This window comes from Rhinichthys klamathensis, unplaced genomic scaffold, assembly GCF_029890125.1.
Source record: "Rhinichthys klamathensis goyatoka isolate OS25496 unplaced genomic scaffold, OSU_Roscu_1.1 h1tg000098l_1, whole genome shotgun sequence".
Lineage (NCBI taxonomy): Eukaryota > Metazoa > Chordata > Actinopteri > Cypriniformes > Leuciscidae > Rhinichthys > Rhinichthys klamathensis.
The window spans coordinates 3,323,501-3,342,929 of record NW_026606637.1 but is presented as its reverse complement, the minus strand read 5'-3'; the positions used below and the strand labels follow the sequence as shown (position 1 = coordinate 3,342,929).

The 19,429-nt window shown below is 40.9% G+C and overlaps 1 protein-coding gene across 1 annotated transcript in view; it reads left to right on the top strand.

Annotated features, from left to right (window-relative positions):
* grin3bb (glutamate receptor, ionotropic, N-methyl-D-aspartate 3Bb) overlaps positions 1 to 653 on the top strand; it is a 135,302-nt gene extending 134,649 nt beyond the window's left edge. The window contains exon 9 of the mRNA XM_056252679.1: positions 128 to 653. Coding sequence (XP_056108654.1) covers positions 128 to 635 — 508 coding nt within the window. The 3' untranslated portion in view covers positions 636 to 653. The remainder of the gene's footprint in view (positions 1 to 127) is intronic.
* Positions 654 to 19,429: the final 18,776 nt, after the last annotated feature.

Below are 19,429 nucleotides of genomic sequence, written 5' to 3'. Positions count from 1 at the left end.
ACTTTAACTTTCATTATAAAAGAGTGAACTTTCAGGGTTATTGCAAACATTCAAGAAATGATGACAGAATGTTAATTTCTGGGTGGTCTATTTAACAAAATCCCATTTCTTGCATCTCTCTTCCCAGTTGTAACATCCAGAAAGCCCAACCGCATCCGCCTCCTCCAGCTGCTCCCCTCGGATCCTTTGCCAGATGGAACAACGAAAGCACCAAGGCAGAAGAGGAGCCCAAAGACAACAAGAGAGTCCATTTCAACCTGGAAACTCTCAACACACGCCGACTCCTCACCCGTGTCATGACGGAGGGGGGTCAGGCCAGCTCCTCATCCGCGTTGAGCTCTGGGACTGGGAGTTTATTGGCGAGAGTGTGTGAAAACGGAGGGCCCATTCAGCAGCCTACTTCCTCTGTGAGATCCTTGAGCCCCTCAAGAGACGGCGAGCTTGAAGAACTCCAGGTGAAGATCGAGGAAATCCGTGGGCATTTGAAAGCCGCTCTGGCTCGTAGGGCGGAGCTTCAGACTACACTGGCTAAAGAACGAGCGGCTGTCGCCACGGCGACCACAGTAGTTCCGCCCACAGTCACGGCCACCATTTGCCCCGCACTCACCAAAGAGCCAGCAGATTTAAAAAGGTGATGCTCACAATGTCTGAAATGAACAGTGGACATGTTTTTCTATCTTTCTCCTCCAAAAATAACTTTCATATACACCAGGACTCTTTTAAAATCATCATGCTGAGGGAACATTGATCCTTGGTACCGTTTTGCTAATGATAATGCTATAGGGCCTCATGTGGCTTATTTTCTAAAGCATCACTCCACAATTGCTGTTAAAGCTGGTGCTGCTGGCAGGTTGGGGATTTTTTTCTTTGAGTCATTCAGACTTATGCAGGTGAAACCTGAAGAAGAAACATTATAAAGTTTAAAGCACCAAGCAAGTCCATGCTTTTTTCTCAGAGCTTTGTTTATTCATATCCCAGGAGGACCTTTCCCTCTGCCCATCTGTGAATAAGAATCAGAATAAACCCCTGTTGCACCTGAGGTCTCATCATGGAGTCAGAGGTAGAACAGAATATTGACTTGACTGCTTTACCAATTATTTTATAGCTTGGTTGTGTCTGATCTCAAAACTGCTATTGTTATTGAACTTTTTTTCCCCTCCATAAAGTCATATGGACATATGAATGGCCAGGTTACCTGTTTGAATTGAGTTTGATGTTAATTAAATAAATGTGATATTGTCATAAATATCTTAGATATCTTAGCCTACTTGAAAAATTCCAGCTCAGAGAGTTACTTGGATAATTTAAATAGAAAGGCTGTTTTTTTGAAGAACACGGCATTATAAATCATAATTATACAATATTTACAACTATAGTTCAGAAATACTTCCACCTGATGCACAGTCAGCATGATGTTTCTGCTTTGTCATTTAAGTTGCTAAGGATATCCACCTTGATGTTGATGTTTTTGATGATCATGAATTTCCTACAAAAAATCTTCAAGTAAATTCCCAGTATATTTAACAAAAAACTCACATCTGATTACCTTTTTTGCATTATATTTTAGCATTACATTGCAGTTATTTGACCAGTGAGGAAGATACTGTCCATAAATAGGTCACACAATTGTGTGTGTGTGTACATATATAAATGGATGAACCTCTTGATGGATTGATTTCCATTACACGAGAGTAGATGTTAAAAACTTCATGCTGATTTGTACTCGGCTTTCGCCAAGATAAGCAAAACTAAGACGAAGCTTTACAGTAAACTATGCTTCTCCATCCATTTACGCTTCTTTCCATAAGGTAGTGTGACTCCCCTTCTGTCCGGCGTTAACGGCAGCAGTGTACTTGCCGCGTTAGCGCACGCGACGGCTGCAACTACAGGACCAGCACGACAACCGTCTGGATTGAACCGAGTAGGGGACATCTCTAGGGTCTTCAAGTGGGCACCTTCCGTCCTCAGTGTTTCGTCGACTAGCCCACGACACCTCAAGAGGGCTCGACAGTGACTCTGGCGTCCCAGAGTCACCCCCCTCCGTCCCCCACTCAACTCAGCCCAGCTTACTGACCTCTACATCCCTCCTGCTGCTGAGACCTAACCACAATATCACAATCTCTCCGCGACCCAACCATACGCGCCAACCCGTTGACTAAGGCTGTCGAGCCCCACTGGTGCGTTAATATGTTTCAGTGGACAACGGTTCCGTATGGCATACCACCTACCGCAAAATACAATATCTACCCAACCACCCGTCATTCACGCAATATCCACAGGAACGTATACAAACAAACCAACAGACTCTTCAAGTTTTCAAGAACTCTACGAAACCGTAGCGTGGCGGCCTGTACACAGCCAGCTAGAATCTTTCCGTCTCAACCAACAGCCAGTTGCTGCTCCTTTCTGCTGCTTCAGATAAGTTCTTTACTGTGCGACGCAACTCTTGGCCACTGAATCCGACGTCTCTGAGGAACCGGGTTGTAGAGTGTGCCACAAAACCTCGACAACCCACTTCCACTGGATAAACCTGGACTCTCCATCCTCGCTGTTCTGCTTCAGTGGCCAAATGAGCATACCGCAGTTTCTTCCTCTCATATGCCTCATCTACCGCATCCACCCATGGCACTGTTAACTCTATCAGTTGAACAATGCGTGCTGATCCAGACCACAAAACAATATCTGGTCGTAGGTTAGTGGTGGCAATCTCAGGTGGAAAAATAAGCCGTTGGTCAAGATCAGCCAGCATCTTCCAGTCCCTAGCGGCTTCCAGTTGTCCTGGGCGAGAATTGGTGTTAACACCTTTTCTTGGTGGTTGCTCGCCTGGGCGGATGAATATTGTCTTCTGCGTGTAATGTTTTGCTAGAACAGGTGGCAACTTATTGGTCATGTTACGCTTGCCTTCTAATGCTAAAGCCAAACATCGCAGTACTTGGTCATGGCGCCAAGTAAACCGACCTTGGCTAAGAGCCACCTTACATCCTGTCAAAATGTGCCTTAATGTGGCAGGTGATGAACACAAAGGACAAGAGGGATCCTCTCCTACCCAGAGGTTTAGGTTCTGTGATGATGGGAGAACATCATATGTTGACCTAATAAGGAAACTGATCCTACTCTCTTCCATTGACCAAAGGTCTTGCCAGCCCATCTTACGTTGTTCCACACTCTCCCATCTCATCCACTCTCCCTGCTTGGCCTGTGAAATGGCCTTTATACACCTCATCCTCTCCTCCTGCTGTCGCACCTCGTTGACTACCAGCTTCCTCCTTTGAGCTGGGCCTGCCTTGTGCCATTTAGGAGGAGCTAAACTGAGCCCAAAACCCCCTCTTCCATGCTGTACCTGTCCCACGATATCCCTAATTTGAAGGGCAGCCTTTGCCTCTACTACAGATTTCTTTGCTGACCACTTTCTACCAGTTTTTAAAACAGGGGCTGCCTCCCTTACACATTTGTCGCGTGACTCTACTAAGGTCATTTCCAGTCTGACCTTGGCACACTTGAACTCCTCGGTTAAAGCAGAGACTGGCAGCTGCAATATTCCTTTACTATAAAGTCCTACTCTGCTGAGGCAGCGTGGAACTCCCAACCATTTCCTGATGTATGAACTTACCAACGCTTCCAGCTTCTCCACTGTTGTCAAAGAAACCTCGTACACGGTCAGTGGCCACAGCAACCTCGGCAGTAGACCAAACTGAAAGCACCAGAGTTTTAGTTTACCAGGTAGAGCACAGGTGTTTATGCTCTTCAACCCTTCCACTGCTTGTCGTCTAACTTCTCCCACCCGAACTGTGTCCTTTAGATCCCCATCGTACCATCTCCCAAGACTCTTCACTGGCTTCTCAGAAACTGTTGGTATTGCCTCACCATTAATGAAGAATGTTTTATCTACTACCTTTCCTTTAACTATCGAGATGCTCCTTGATTTAGAGGGCTTAAATTTCATTCGTGCCCATTCAATATTATCTGTTAACTTCCCCAATAACCGATTAGTGCAGGCTACTGTTGTAGTCATGGTTGTCATGTCATCCATGTATGCTCTGATTGGTGGTAGTCGCATCCCAGAAGCCAAGCGCTCTCCTCCTACTACCCATCTTGATGCCCTCATGATTACTTCCATCCCCATGGTAAAAGCCAGTGGAGAAATGGTGCATCCTGCCATTATTCCAACCTCTAGGCATTGCCATGCAGTGCTGAATTTTGGAGTTGAGAAACTGAATTGCAAATCTCCAAAATAGGCTTTCACTAAATTTGTTATTGACATTGGTACTCTGAAAAAATCAAATGCTGCCCAAAGAAGCTCATGTGGCACTGAACCATATGCATTAGCCAAATCCAGGAATGTCACATGGAGCTCCTTCCTCTCCTTTTTAGCTGACTGAATTCGTTGCCAGATAACATTGATGTGTTCTAAGCATCCTGAGAACCCTGGAATACCCGCTTTTTGAACTGAGGTGTCAATGAAGCCATTCTTTAACAGGTAGGTGGACAATCTCTGGGCAATAATGCTGAAGAAAATCTTACCCTCAACGTTTAATAGTGAAATAGGACGAAACTGACTGATGCTTGTAGCATCTTTTTCTTTAGGTATAAAGACTCCACCTGCTCTGCGCCATGCTCTAGGTACAACCTGTTTTTCCCATGCCACCTTTATCAATTTCCACAGAATTCGCAGAACTCCTGAAGCACTCTTGTACACTCTGTACGGAACTCCATTAGGCCCTGGAGATGATGAAGCCCTTGCCTTTCTCACAGCCTGCTCTACCTCTTTCCACTTAGGTGCACAGACCTCCATTTGGTATTCTGGTGGGTTGATAGGTGGTATGTCTGATGGAATTGACATAGGCTCATGCCTTTTTGCATCTGTATGCGTGTCCTCCAAATATCTCTCTAGCTCAATCCTAGATGTTTTTAAAGTGCCATTCTTCTCACTGGTGAATAACTTCTTTACGAATTTGAATGGGTCTTTATAGAAATTAGCCCTCGCACGTTCCTTCTTTTTGGAAATAACACCACAGCATTTATTTCCACCAAGAGGCACACAATGCAAGAGTCCAGCATTCTGTAAAGTCTACTCCAGCACATGCCAAAGACTCAAAAGGACACAGAGGTGCCAATTATTCATGCTTCCTCACGACCATCCTTTCACAATTTGAGCCTGATGAGTCTTGACATTATCATCCTCTGGAAAATGGCCATGTGTCTTCCTACATGGTTGTTAAAGAAATTAAAATATTTACAAACACACACACACACACACACACACACAACAGTTGAAAGTGAGAGGATGTATGTACACTGAACAAAATAAGTCAAGTTAAGTCATCTTCATTTATATAGCGCTTTTAACAATGTAGACTGTATCAAAGCAGCTTTACAGAGATAAACATAATTTAAGAAATAATATAATTTAAGGTAACAGAGATTGGTTTGGTTTTATAACTGTTCTTGAATAATGTTATTTTCCAGCTAAAGTTAGTTTTGATTGATTCACTTCCGTTGAAATGATCATTTGTTATTAAATTAGGGGCCGCTAAGATGACACCGTTCTCACTAAACAGACTTTAAACGCGAACCTGTGATAAACGCTGATGGCGTTCACATGCGCATTAAAAATTGATTCTATAGTTATGTGCGTTTGAATCCATGCCTAAACAAACCATGCCTAAACAAACTACTTGTCTTGCCTATACATTTTGATACAGAATTTTATTTTATTTTATTTTATCACTTCGGGGTTGGTACGTGAACCCTAATTTCCACAACGCTTTATCTGTAGAGTTGAATAGGGATCCTCCATAGGGAGAGGCAAGTTGGCACTTCAGCACTACATTGGCATCGGGTCCAGGCGAAGGTCCTTCGTCAGATCTGGAAACGGCAGGCTGCGGGAAAACCTCGGGATAAACAAAGACACTAAAATTAGCGTAGATCCCATTCTTCTTATGATGTAACGAGTACATCAGGATTTAAGGGAAGTGTTCCCAGTTCCGGCTGACCTAATCTATGCAGCCTAACATTGAATTATAGAAGTCTATAATGTATTATGTGAATGCTATAGGTCAAAGAGATGTGTTTTTAGTCTAGCTTTGAACTGACAGAGTGTGTCTGCTTCCCGGACAATGGTAGGAAGACTGTTCCAAAGTTTTGGTGCTAAATAGGAAAAGGATCTACCGCCAGCAGTCGATTTTGATATTCTAGGTATTATTAACTGGCCGGAATTTTGAGATCGCAATAGACGTGAAGGACTATAATGCGTTAAGAGCTTGCTCAAGTACTGCGGAGCTAAACCATTTAATGCTTTGTAAGTAATCAGCAATATTTTGAAATGTATACAATGTTTAATAGGCAGCCAATGCAGTGTTGATAGAACCGGGCTAATATGGTCATACTTCCTGGTTCTGGTAAGAACTCGAGCTGCAGCATTTTGAACTAGCTGTAGTTTGTTTATTAAGCGTGCAGGGCAACCACCCAGTAGTAGAGCATTACAATAATCTAGCCTTGAGGTCATGAACGCATTAACTAATTGATAATGCGCATGAACGCATTATCTCGTTCATACAGTGTTGATAGAACCGGGCTAATATGGTCATACTTCCTGGTTCTGGTAAGAACTCGAGCTGCAGCATTTTGAACTAGCTGCAGTTTGTTTATTAAGCGTGCAGGGCAACCACCCAGTAGTAGAGCATTACAATAATCTAGCCTTGAGGTCATGAACTAATTGTTCCACATTTGTCAATGAGAGCATATGGCATAATTTAGATATATTTTTAAGATGGAAAAATGCGGTTTTACAGATACTAGACACGTGACTTTCAAATGAAAGATTGGTATCAAAGAGCACACCCAGGTTCCTAACTGACAACGAAGACTTAACAGAGAAGCCATCAAGTGTTAGACAGTATAGACCTTATTCGCAAACACCGGAAGTAGCTAACCGCGGCCATATTGTTGACATGACATCTGTCCTGCTGCCCCTAGCCGCGCGCAGATTTGAGTTGAGGGGAGCAGTAGCCTAATGGCTTCATCTCGTCGGTATCAAGAGAAGATAAGCTTGATTGGTGTGGACCCACATGAAATAGACCCCAGTGGCGGTTCTAGCCCATTTCAACTGGGGGGGCCAAGCTGGGGCCAGTTGTACTGTTAGAGGGGCCAGTTACATTTAGACCTTATTGTTGTCATATCATTTTCTGCACTGCACTGCAGGCATTAACAGGCAAAATACTGTGTTTATAATCATTCAACAATGTATTTGCATTTCCATTATATTTTTACATTTGCATTACATATTCAGTATTAGTCACAGTAACTGTAATAGACAGTTACTGTCTATTACATCCTTCTAATCCTTCTTTCTCTTCATTTTGAGAACTATAGAGCAAAAGCAATGGGGACCAAGAAGCTTATTAATTCATTTACTGAAAATAACTGACTTGATATGTCTAACCGTTTACAGGGTTCCTGCACACTTTTTAAAGTCAAATTTAAGGCTTTTTAAGACCTAAAGAAATCAAAATTAATACCATACATTAGGGGTGTGCAATATTGACAAAAATATATTTCAATATTTTCAACATTTTGTTAATAATTAGATAATATTTTACTGATTGTGTTTTTGTGCTGGTGCCATGGCTGGTTTAGGCCTGTTGTTGACAGCTGACTCACGAAGATATTAATATTTTTCATATTCTATGCAGTGGTCAGTTCACAGCAGTGACAGAAATACATTTTTTAATTAAGAGGCAATATTTGCCACCTTAAATTGATTTCCAGGGGCATTTTCACCTATATATGGACATTTTTTCTAAACTTATTTAGAGTTATGCATCACCTTTTATGTCAAATACTAACATTCAAATTATACAGTAATTATACTTATTTATACAATAATACTTAATTATGCAATAATTATACAGTACCACTGTTACCAGTCAAATTAATGAATTCAATCAAAATCCATCTTTGCAGTGCAGAGGTGACACAGAAGTGGCATTAATATATTTACACTCCATTTACAATTGCATAAATAAAGCTATGAGATTTTTTTTAAATCAATATTTAAAAATGAAATTATTTCTAATTTTAACGTTTTAATTAAAGGATACTTTAAATATGAAACTAAAACCGCCAGTAGGCGGCGGCAAGTCCCTGTAAGAGGGATTCATTCATTCAAACGATTTGTTCAAACGGCTGATTTATTCGGGAAAGAAGCAAGTGATTCGTTCAAAACGCGGATTTCAGTCAATAAATCATCGCTGTGTTGCATTGAGACTCACTACGGTTTCATTATGAAATTCTAGTCGGCGAAATAAAGGGAAAACAAACAATATTGACAATATTGTGTCTAAAAAGTAACTCCCAATGTTAACTTATTGTTAATTAACTGTTGTATAACATAAATATCACAGTTGCAATTGTGCACGGAAAACGGCACTCTTGCTGATGTGATATTCTAATATAAGAACATAATATGATATAAATATAAGACAAAAAATAATTTGGGGACATAGCCTATATGAACTGCACACAGCAGTGAAACGATAGACAAATGCTATGTCAGCTCACAGTGCCTCGTACATAGTTAAAACAATGATTACAATATCATAATAGACAATACACATCGCACACCCCATACGCACATAAAGAATGAACTTACAACTGAACTGACATTTCCCAACTTTCTTCTTCTCTCCTCTCTCGCGTGGAGGAGACAGGCGTTATTCTGCCGCGATTCCCGCGAATGTGATGCGAATTGTCACGTGAAAATGCAAATCCACAAAGATAGAAAAATAAAAAATAATACGCATACGATAGCAAAAAACAGTTTTGTAAAAATTATTTCAAACTCCACATTTAGGGGGGCCACAAGGGGGGCCAAGCTTTTTGTCACAGGGGCACGGGCCCCCCTGGCCCCCCCTCTAGAACCGCCACTGATAGACCCAATAGCATTAAGAAAAGATCTGTCCTTATTGCCAGCCGTAACTTATCCGGATATTTATAACTAACTTATCTCGTTCATACAGTATCCGTATACAAACTACAATTTACCTCAACAAGGCAACATAATGAACGACACTCGTCTCATTCGTGGAGGTGGAAAAACAAGTTCTTTGTGACATGCAAGATTTGTTGTATTAAAATGTATATGCAAAAGAAAAGGCATGAGAGTCGGTTGTTTTTGTCAATTTTAAGTTTTAATTTAAAATGTTTGCGATTTTAATATAAGTACATGGTTACATATTTGATCACTTGCTTGAGCAACTTAATATATAGAAGTAATGCATGGAATAATTGGCTTATGTTGTTAAAATAGTGAGTATGTGTTAAAATAAAAATAGAGAGCACCGGGGTGTTTGTGGTACAGCCGAGGATCAGTTACGCACCGCAAACGCAGCATATAAAGCACTATAGCGCGTCCTGCTTCTGTACCGTATACGCACCGCACACACATTGCACACAGATTATGTGTGAAACCTGTGGTAAAATGATGGGAACAGACTTTTCTGTGGAGAGTTGGCTGAAAGTTTAGCCTATTTATCCTAGCTAGCCTCTCCTGCGCTGGCTCAACTCTGTCTCCTTCCCTTCACGTTTTCTGACAGTCGGTAACTTATCGCATAAAAACTAACTCCGGGGTTCTTATTGCTGTTGTTAGAACAGCCGTGTATTACACAACACACCATCACGCTGTAAAAAAAAAAAATACAGTGATAATACCATGGATAATACCGACGCTGCCTCGCTTGTCAATTGACAGACTGACAGTTACTGTGGTTTCAATGTCAACAATATGGCCGCCGCAAACATTAATGACGCAGATCGAATAACATATATTCTAGGTTATTACGTGAGGAAGTTTTTTTGTCCAATAATTAGAATCTGTTTTTTTTTCTGAATTTAGTAGTAGGAAATTACTAGTCATCCAATTTTTTTTATATCAGCTATGCATTCCGTTAATTTTGTGAATTGGGAAGTTTCGTTAGGTTTTGAAGAAATATACAGCTGAGTATCATCGGCATAGCAGTGAAAGCTAATTCCATGTTTCCTAATGATATCTCCTAATGGTAGCATGTACAGAGTGAACAGCAGCGGTCCTAGTACTGAGCCTTGTGGTACGCCATACTGAACTTGTGATCGATAAGACATCTCTTCATTTACTGCTACTGTTACGACCCCTTGGCTCAAGGAGTAGCAACATGAATGGAGAGGCCATACAACATAATCAAATTTGCACAAATGTGTATTTAATCAGGAAAACAAACATAACTACATTAAAGGGGTCATATAATGGTACATGCACTTTTACAAGTTGATTGTACTGAAATGTGTGTTGGCAGTGCCTGTACACAACCATCATATAATGATAAAAATCCATCCAGTGTTTTTGTTTTAATCTCCTTATATGTTTTCCCCTGCCTCAAATTGAGCCGTTCGACCGTGTGACGTCAATAAAACGGACGCCCCTCCCGCGATTGTTGATTGACAGCAGTGATTCAACACAGACCCGCCCTCGCTCGTCCTGTCAATCATAGTCTGCGCGGATCGGCGCGGTCATTGTTTATAAGCTGGAGCACTGTCTATGAGCAGAATGGCGTCTAAGCGATTGTGGTGTTCTGTTCTTGGGTGCAATAACGAACACAGCAGTCATTTTAATGTTCCTAAATCCGAACCGCTGAAGACGCAGTGGCTGAGTTTGTTTTCGAAGGGAATATTCCCCACGAGCAACGTCAATGCTCTCATGTTTGCCGAATCATTTCTCAGTGGACTGCTTTATAAACGAGGATCAGTGTAAAGCTGGTTTTGCTGAGAAGCTGCACCTGAATAAAGGATCGGAACCTATTCGTGTTCCTGCTGAACCTTCAGAAGAACTAAAGTGAGTGTAACGTTTTATTAATCTTTATATTAATCTTTGCAAATCGCCAGCTGCACGCTTCACGATGAATGCGTCGGTTTACACTCAGGGTACATTACAGCATGTTTTCTATGTACAACGTTCTCAATATAATTCATAATCCCACGTTTATAATGAACAACGCGTTATGGCTATTGTGTTATTGTGTTACAAACGGTGTATGCGCAGAACAGAGAGGCGGGGTGAGCAAAGCTCATTATCATTTAAAGTCATATGCACTGAAACGGCGTGCTGGAAACAGAGCTGTTTTTGACCAGGTAAAATAAGTGTTTTCTTACAATACTAATGAGAATTTTTAATTAAAGTATATTACAAACTTTTAATTTAGACCCTAAAGAATCATATTAGCTTGTACAAAAATGGCATTATATGACCCCTTTAAAGTATAAGATAAAATATAAAAATACAAAAACAACAACATCAAGCCTTGGACTGGAGAGGGTGAGAAAGTCAACAGGACAACCAAACAGCAAGACCAAGCTCCTAGCCCCCCAGCAGCTATTCTCCAGCTTCTTATGAGCAGCATGGTTAATCACCGTCAATTCTCCACACCTGTTTCACAGCAATTAACCTGAGGACACAAATGGTGTTACCCAGAGACACCTACTGGAAAAAAATAAAATACTACACCCCGTGATCCATCACACCTCCCTCCTAAAGACAGAGGCCCTTATACAAAGGTACTCTGTAAACATAATACAGAAAAAAAAACACATACAAAGAACAGATATATCACAGAATAAGATTTAACCAGATTTAGAAATCAAACAAAATTATTGGTTCCACCTACCCCTTATTACTCCACCTCCTAATGCTCTCAGGCGCTTTGAGAACACGAAGATGAGGTGAAAGATAAAGAGAAGAATCAACAAAAATGTAATAGAGCACTAGTTCAATGGAGCTCGTGACAAGGTATCCGCCATAATATTATCTACCCCTCTAATATGACGAATATCCAAGCTGTAAGACTGCAAGAATAAAGCCCAGCGAATAAGTCGTTGATTTGGACTATGCAAGGACTGTAAGAAAGTAAGCGGGTTGTGGTCTGTAACTACTACCAGAGAGACAGAACCTCCCCCCACATACACATCGAAATGTTGTAAAGCCCAAATTAATGCCAACAACTCCTTTTCAATGGTTGAATAATTTCTCTGACACAAATTAAACTTCTTAGAAAAGAAGCCAATTGGTCAATCAATGCCGTTGTCATCCTTCTGCAATAATGCAGCAAAAGTGAAACCAGTCATTGGAAGCATCACCAAAACCTGATCTCCAGAATTGAATTCCCTGTTTTCTGCCTTTTGATCAAACCAGGCTTTCATTTTAGATTGCGCCTTACCCAGATTTTCACGGGCTTTTACGTAACCCGTTTACGTAATCCAAAAGATTTACAGGCGGTTCAGTTTCCAATAAATCATCACGCAAAAGCGAGAGCGGTCCTCTTACTTTATGTCCAAATACTAGATCGTTGGGGCTGAAACCCAAACTTTCTTGAGTGACCTCGCGAGCAGCGAGCATCAACCAAGGTAGTCCCTCCTCCCAGTCTTTCATCAACTCAGTACAGTACGTTCTCAACTGTTTTAGTGTTTGATGAAAGCGCTCGAGGGCACCCTGACTCTCAGGATGGTAAGCACTGCTTTTTTGATGATCTACACGCAGCTGTTTTAAAATTTGGGCAAACATACGAGATGTGAAATTTGTTCCCCTGTCAGACTGAATAACTAGAGGAATTCCAAATATGGAAATAAATTGAGTCAAAGCTTTCACTACAGACTTTCTAGTAATATTTCGCAACGGACAGGCAGCAGGGTATCGCGTAGTTTGGCACATCACTGTCAATATATAGATGGAACCGGTTTTAGAAGGAGGTAATGGCCCCACACAATAGTTAGATGCTCAAAGGGATTTTTCACCACAGGTATAGGATACAACGGAGCAGGAGAGATCACTTCGTTCGGCTTTCCGACCAACTGACAAACATGACAAGTTTTTATAAAAGCAGCCACGTCTCTCTTTAATCGAGGCCAAAATAAATAATGCATTACGCTGTGATAGGTTTTCTTCACTCCAAAATGACCAGCTATGTCACCGTGAGCAGTTTTCAAAATTAACTCCCACAATCCCTTCGGTATCACTATTTGAAACACCGGTTCACCCAGATTCTTATCATAACACGGCGTCCATTTACGAAGTAATAATCCATTCTGCGTGAAATATCCACTAGCCAAACTTTTCATCTCGTAGTAAACAGATTCAAACAGTGTCTTTAGCTGCGCATAATTTGTTTGCTCTACAATCAAATCCTGCCGGGAAAATCGACGGAACAAGCCAAGACAAATTCTTAGAAAGATCATTAGAAGATTCCTCTAGGTATTCATGCTCATATCATTATCATATCATTGTTCTTACTCATCTCTCGTGTTATGGTTTTAGTGGTTTTAGCAACGGGAAACACATCCGTACCCCATATTTTACTCCCAGACAGATTATTTCCCAAAATCAAATCCACCCCCTCGATAGGCAAAACTGATCTCAATGCAATTTCTACCTCTCCTTTTCACAACCACAGAATCTAGCTGAACTCGATGCAGAGGAGCCGAAAATATGTCTAATCCTATTCCTTGAATTAGAACGCTTTTACTCGTATATGTTTCAGAAGAAAACGGCAGTTTCGAATCCAATAAGAAAGATTCAGAAGATCCCGTGTCACGTAATATCTTAACAGATCTTCATCAAATCTTTCAAAGACACAGTCCCCATAGTTATGAACGGTTCGTATCCTGCTTGCAAAAGATCCTTACTCCTTCCATAAGTCTTTACTTCTCCTGCATCTGATTTTAAACTCAATCCGTTAGTAGACACGAGACCAACAGCTTTTGGAAGCACGGACTTGAACTTATTTCTTAATATAGGGCACTCTTTTTTCCAATGACCCTTTTCCAAACAATACCTGCAACTCGAATCTGGATCCACTTTTCTAGCATGCTCTGATTTGTTCGGACTCATCCTCACTGTATTTCCGCTGTTATTTGGCTTTTTATAAAAAATAATCACCGGCGCTTTTATGAATTAGTACATATTCGTCCGCAAGAATGGCAGCCTCAGCAGCCGTTGTCACCTTATGTTCATTTACATACATCGTGACACGCTCTGGGATAATGTTTTTAAACTGCTCCAAAACTATTAGATTAGAAAGCTTTTCAAATGTACTAACACAATGATGTACGCCAACGATTAAAAAGACTTGCCAATTCCCTTGCCACTTTTACGCTCGTCTTTTTTCCATCCCCTAAAACGTCGCCGATACGCTTCAGGGACAAGTTCATATGCTTTTAACACAGACTCTTTTACTACCTTATAGTTCTTTCGATTTTCAGAAGAAAGTGAGATGAAGGCTTCTTGAGCTTTACCTTCCAAAACACTTTGTAGTAAGAGTGTACGTTCAGCATCGTTCCAACCCCTATCCTCAGCCAAGCTTTCCAACAGAGAAAAAAAAAACACATCCGGATCCCGGTCATTGAATTTAGGCAAGAGTTTAATCATCTGTACTAAACCTGTCATTCGATTTCCACTCGCCCCCACAAGTTCCTGCTCATTTAAGGAATCAACATTACCACCAGAAAGCTTTCCTTGTCCGATCAATCTTAACCGTTCTGCATCCTGTTCTAATTTAGCTTCTTCCATTTTTTGTAGCATTCTAAATGTTTAAAATTTTCGTTCTTGTTCTCGCTCTTGGATTTTCAATTTCTGTAATTCAAGTTGTCTATCCAATTCACGTTCTTTATTTTGTATACTAAGGATTTCCAACTGTTGCTCGAATGTTAACCCGATAGGCGCTAACAACGCACGAGGCGTCGAAATACCTGCAGGTGTCAACTCTTCTTCAGGAAGAAGTTAAAAAACTGAAGTTAAAATTAACATCTCTCTTAATTTCTCCTCTACAGCCTCTCGGAGAGGTTTAGTACTTTTTGTTAAAGCTAATTCAAGATCAAAATGTTCAGCTACTTTAAATAAGTGCTCTTTTGAAAGACACCCTAATTTTCCCATCGTAGGAGCAATTAAAAAATCCTGTAACAATTCCATTTTTTGCCTTATTTTGTTGTTACTAAAAGAACATTTGAACAAACAAATAGATAACTCATCAGATCACACTTCAACTGCAAGAAGAAAAGCCACCCCATATCTATCTAATACATAAACAACTAATTATCCTCAACCTAGTCTTCAGTACGCCCACATGCAGCTCAGCTGCTAACCAGTCTACCCGCGTCCGACGCACCAAACACAAGAAACTAAAATAAAAAAAGCGTTAAGCGCTCTTCAGCCTAACACAGAGTTATATGGCTTATTGCAGTCTAAACCGCAAAATCTGAGCAATTTAGTGCGACTGTCGGTTGGTTTTATCTCTCTCTCTCCAGTCCAAAAAACACTAATCAAAATAAATAAACAAAACAAATCCTTTTATATGACACTCCCCAACTTATTTTACCCAAATAATAATCCAATCCAATTTTCTCAAACCAATTATTCTACTTAAAGAACTACCCAAATCGTAATTCTAATTAAAGAATTAACCAAATCGTAATTCTAATTAAAGAATTAACCTAACCAAATCGTAATTCTAATTAAAGAATTAACCAAATCGTAATTCTAATTAAAGATCGGCGCGCCTTATTCGGCAGCGTTTTTCAACGCGTTTTTTGTGTTCACACCCAAGCGATTTTCGCTGGCGATGAGCCGAGTGAACATGCAAATTCATTCCCTGACATTAGATGGCGCCCATTTGCTCTGCAATACCACTCCATTAACATTCTCTTTTATCAAGATTTGTGTTGTCGCTGTCGCGTTTGTCATATAGTTCTTTATGTTCCGACACCAACGAGACCAGCAGCTCTACATTCATCTTGCCTTGCATCTTCCTCGTCTTATTTCTTCCCGGCAGTGTAGACGCTACTTGGCGTATATCTTCTTCGCCGTTACGTATGTGTGCTCGGCAAGACCGTTTTGTGTTTGAGCGCCCCCAAATTGTGTTTTACTGTAACTTCAGAAGCTCCAGACACATGAGCAAAAGCGCCAATCTCATTGGTCAGATGAGTTTTTTTCAAAATAAAAAAACGAACCCGAGGTGTTTTTCGTATCGGTGTGCACACTCACATTGGCGCCCTTTGTTTAGTCACGAGGCGTTAAACGTCGGCGAATATCACGCGCGAAATTCGTCCCGGTGTGAACAGGCCTTAACACTAATAGAGAGATACAACCACGATCGGATGATAAGAGCAAATCATTTGAGACTCTGATGAGAGCTGTCTCAGTACTATGGTACGGTCTAAATCCGGACTGAAAATCCTCGCAGATATCATTTATTTCAAGAAAGGAACACAGTTGTGAGGATACTGCTTTTTCTAATATCTTTGACAGAAAAGGCAGATTCGAGATTGGCCTGTAATTGACTAATTTAGTATGATCAAATTGCGTTTTTTTAACAGGCGGTTTAATCATAGCCAGCTTAAAGGTTTTTGGTACGTATCCTGGAGACAAAGACGAATTAATAATATTAAGAAGAGGATCTATGACATCTGGAAGCATCTCTTTCAGTAGCTTAGTTGGTATAGGGTCTAACATACAAGTTGTCGATTTAGATGATTTAACGAGTTTGCAAAAGTCTTCCTCTCCTATAGCAACAAATGAATAAAATTTTTCCTCAGGGAAACTACAATGCACTCCCTGATGCAATACTGTAGTAGATGGTTGCATAGTTATAATTTTGTCCCTGATATTATCCATCTTATAAGTGAAGAAGTTCATAAAGTCATTACTGCTGTGTTGCTTAGAAACTTCTGGGCTAGAAGCTTTATTTTTCATTAGTTTAGCCACTTGTTCAAATAAATACCTAGGATTATGTTTATTTTCTTCTAATAGGGTTGAAAAATAAGCAGATCTAGCAGCTTTTAAAGCCTCTCTGTAAGCAATCGAGCTCTCCTTCCATGAAATCCGAAATACCTCTAGTTTAGTTTTCTTCCAGTTGCGCTCCATTTTTCTGGCTGCTCTCTTAAAGGTGCAGTGTGTAAAAATTTTGAGTATCTATTAACAGAAATGCAATATGACATCCATAACTATGTTTTCAGTGGTGTATAAAGAACTTACTTAATAAACCGTAATGTTTTTATTACCTTAGAATGAGACATTTATATCTTCATAACCGTGGGCACCCCCTATGAAGGTCGACATATTGTGACGTTTCTACCGTATTGTGTTTCTACCGTAGCCGAACGCGAACACACAGCGCTACTGAGCGCGTTTCGTCACTACCTTGAAAGAGAAGCCGCAGAAAGCTAGAAGCTAGCCATAGACGCCGTGAGTAGTGACTTTTCCCTTGTCAGTGGTGTAAAATATGTAGTTGGATTGTTTCATGTAACTTAGTTCTTCTCCCTCGTTGTGTTATGGCTTTGCTATGTGGGGATAAATGTGCTGGTTACGTTCGTGAGACAGCTGATTAGTACTCTTGTCATTGACCGTAAAACAGTATGTTACAGGAATCACCAATCCGTCGATTGCGGTCGACAAGTCGATCTTGGAAGCATTTTAAGTCGATCGCGAAGAGTTTTCAAAATCAGAGAAAAAAAGCCTATTGTGTGTAGTAAGTGGTGTCTAGGGGATGCGGAGGCGCGCGCGCTGTTACAATCATGTCATTTTTGCCGCACGCACCTTTGGGCTCATGCGGACGCGTCGAGTTTAAACAAGGCTTTACACTTTAACCAGCTCAGCCACAGTAACAGCTCATATTTAGCCAGCTAAACTTTTACTACCCTGTTAGAAAAAATATATAGTTGCATAGTTTCATGTGGTTCTTCTCCCTCGCTGTATTATGGGAAACTTTACTGCCGTACCATGAGAGCAGCAGGCGTAATGATATGACGCAGCGCCTGAAAATAGTTCCGTTGTGTTGACCTCTATGGTGTTGACGGAAGGTAGCCTATTTTCAGGCGCTGCGTCATATCATTACGCCTGCTGCACTCATGGTACGGCAGTAAAGTTTCTTGATTATTACGCAGGAATGAGAGTATAGTTCCTAGCCATATCAGCCTAGAAAATCGCAACTTTACATTTTCCGTCGGTCTTAGTGCACGATGTAACTACAGAAGAGTCAAGTTTTAAATAGGAAAAATATCGAAACCCTTTGGTCATTTTTTTTTGAGAAATGCTAATGGTCTTGTCCACTTCAATGATGTATGCTAAGCTATGCTAAAAGTGGTACCGCCAGAACCGGAGATCGGCTGAATGGATTCAAAAACGGTAAAACTCAACAGTTTAACTCTGGGGGAGTTGTAAAATGAGCCTATTTCCAAAAAAAGTGGAGTATCCCTTTAAGGGCCCGGGTGTGCTCGTTGTACCACGGCATTGGACTGTTTTCTTTAATCTTCTTTAAGCGCAACGGAGCAACTGTGTCTAAAGTGCTGGGAAAGAGAGAGTTACAAGTTTCTGTTGCAATATCAAGTTCTTCTAAGCTATCCGGGATGTTGAGATGATGAAACTGATCAGGAAGATTATTAATAAAGCAATCTTATAAACGCAACACTTTTGTTTTTGCCCCCATTTTTCATGAGCTGAACTCAAAGATCTAAGACTTTTTCTATGTACACAAAAGGCTATTTCTCTCAAATATTGTTCACAAATCTGTCTAAATCTGTGTTAGTGAGCACTTATCCTTTGCCGAGATAATCCATCCACCTCACAGGTGTGCCATATCAAGATGCTGATAAGAAAGCATGATTATTGCACAAGTGTGCCTTAGGCTGGCCACAATAAAAGGCCACTCTAAAATGTGCAGTTTTATCACACAGCACAATGCCACAGATGTTGCAAGTTTTGAGGGAGCGTGCAATTGGCATGCTGACTGCAGGAATGTCCACCAGAGCTGTTGCCCGTGAATTGAATGTTCATTTCTCTACCATAAGCCGTCTCTAAAGGCGTTTCAGAGAATTTGGCAGTACATCCAACCGGCCTCACAACCGCAGACCACGTGTAACCACACCAGCGTGACGCCACACCACAGCAGGTTTCCTGATGTCAACGTTGTGGATCGAGTAGCCCCTAGTGGCGGTGGGGTTATGGTATGGGCAGGCGTATGTTATGGACAACAAACAGATGCATTTTATTGATGGCATTTTGAATGCACAGAGAAACAGTGACGAGATCCTGAGGCCGATTGTTGTGCCATTGATCCACGACCATCACCTCATGTTGCAGCATGATAAGGCTCGGCCCCATGTTGCAAGGATCTGTACACAATTCCTGAAGGCCGAAAACATCCCAGTTCTTGCATTGCCAGCATACTCACCGGACATGTCAAACATTGGCCTTTTGTGTACATAGAAAAAGTCTTAGATCTTTGAGTTCAGCTCATGAAAAATGGGGGCAAAAACAAGTGTTGCATTTATAATTTTGTTCAGTGTATATATAGATATCTGCAGTCAGATGGGTTTAATGCAGAGGACAAATTCTGAGTACAGATTACCATACTTGGCC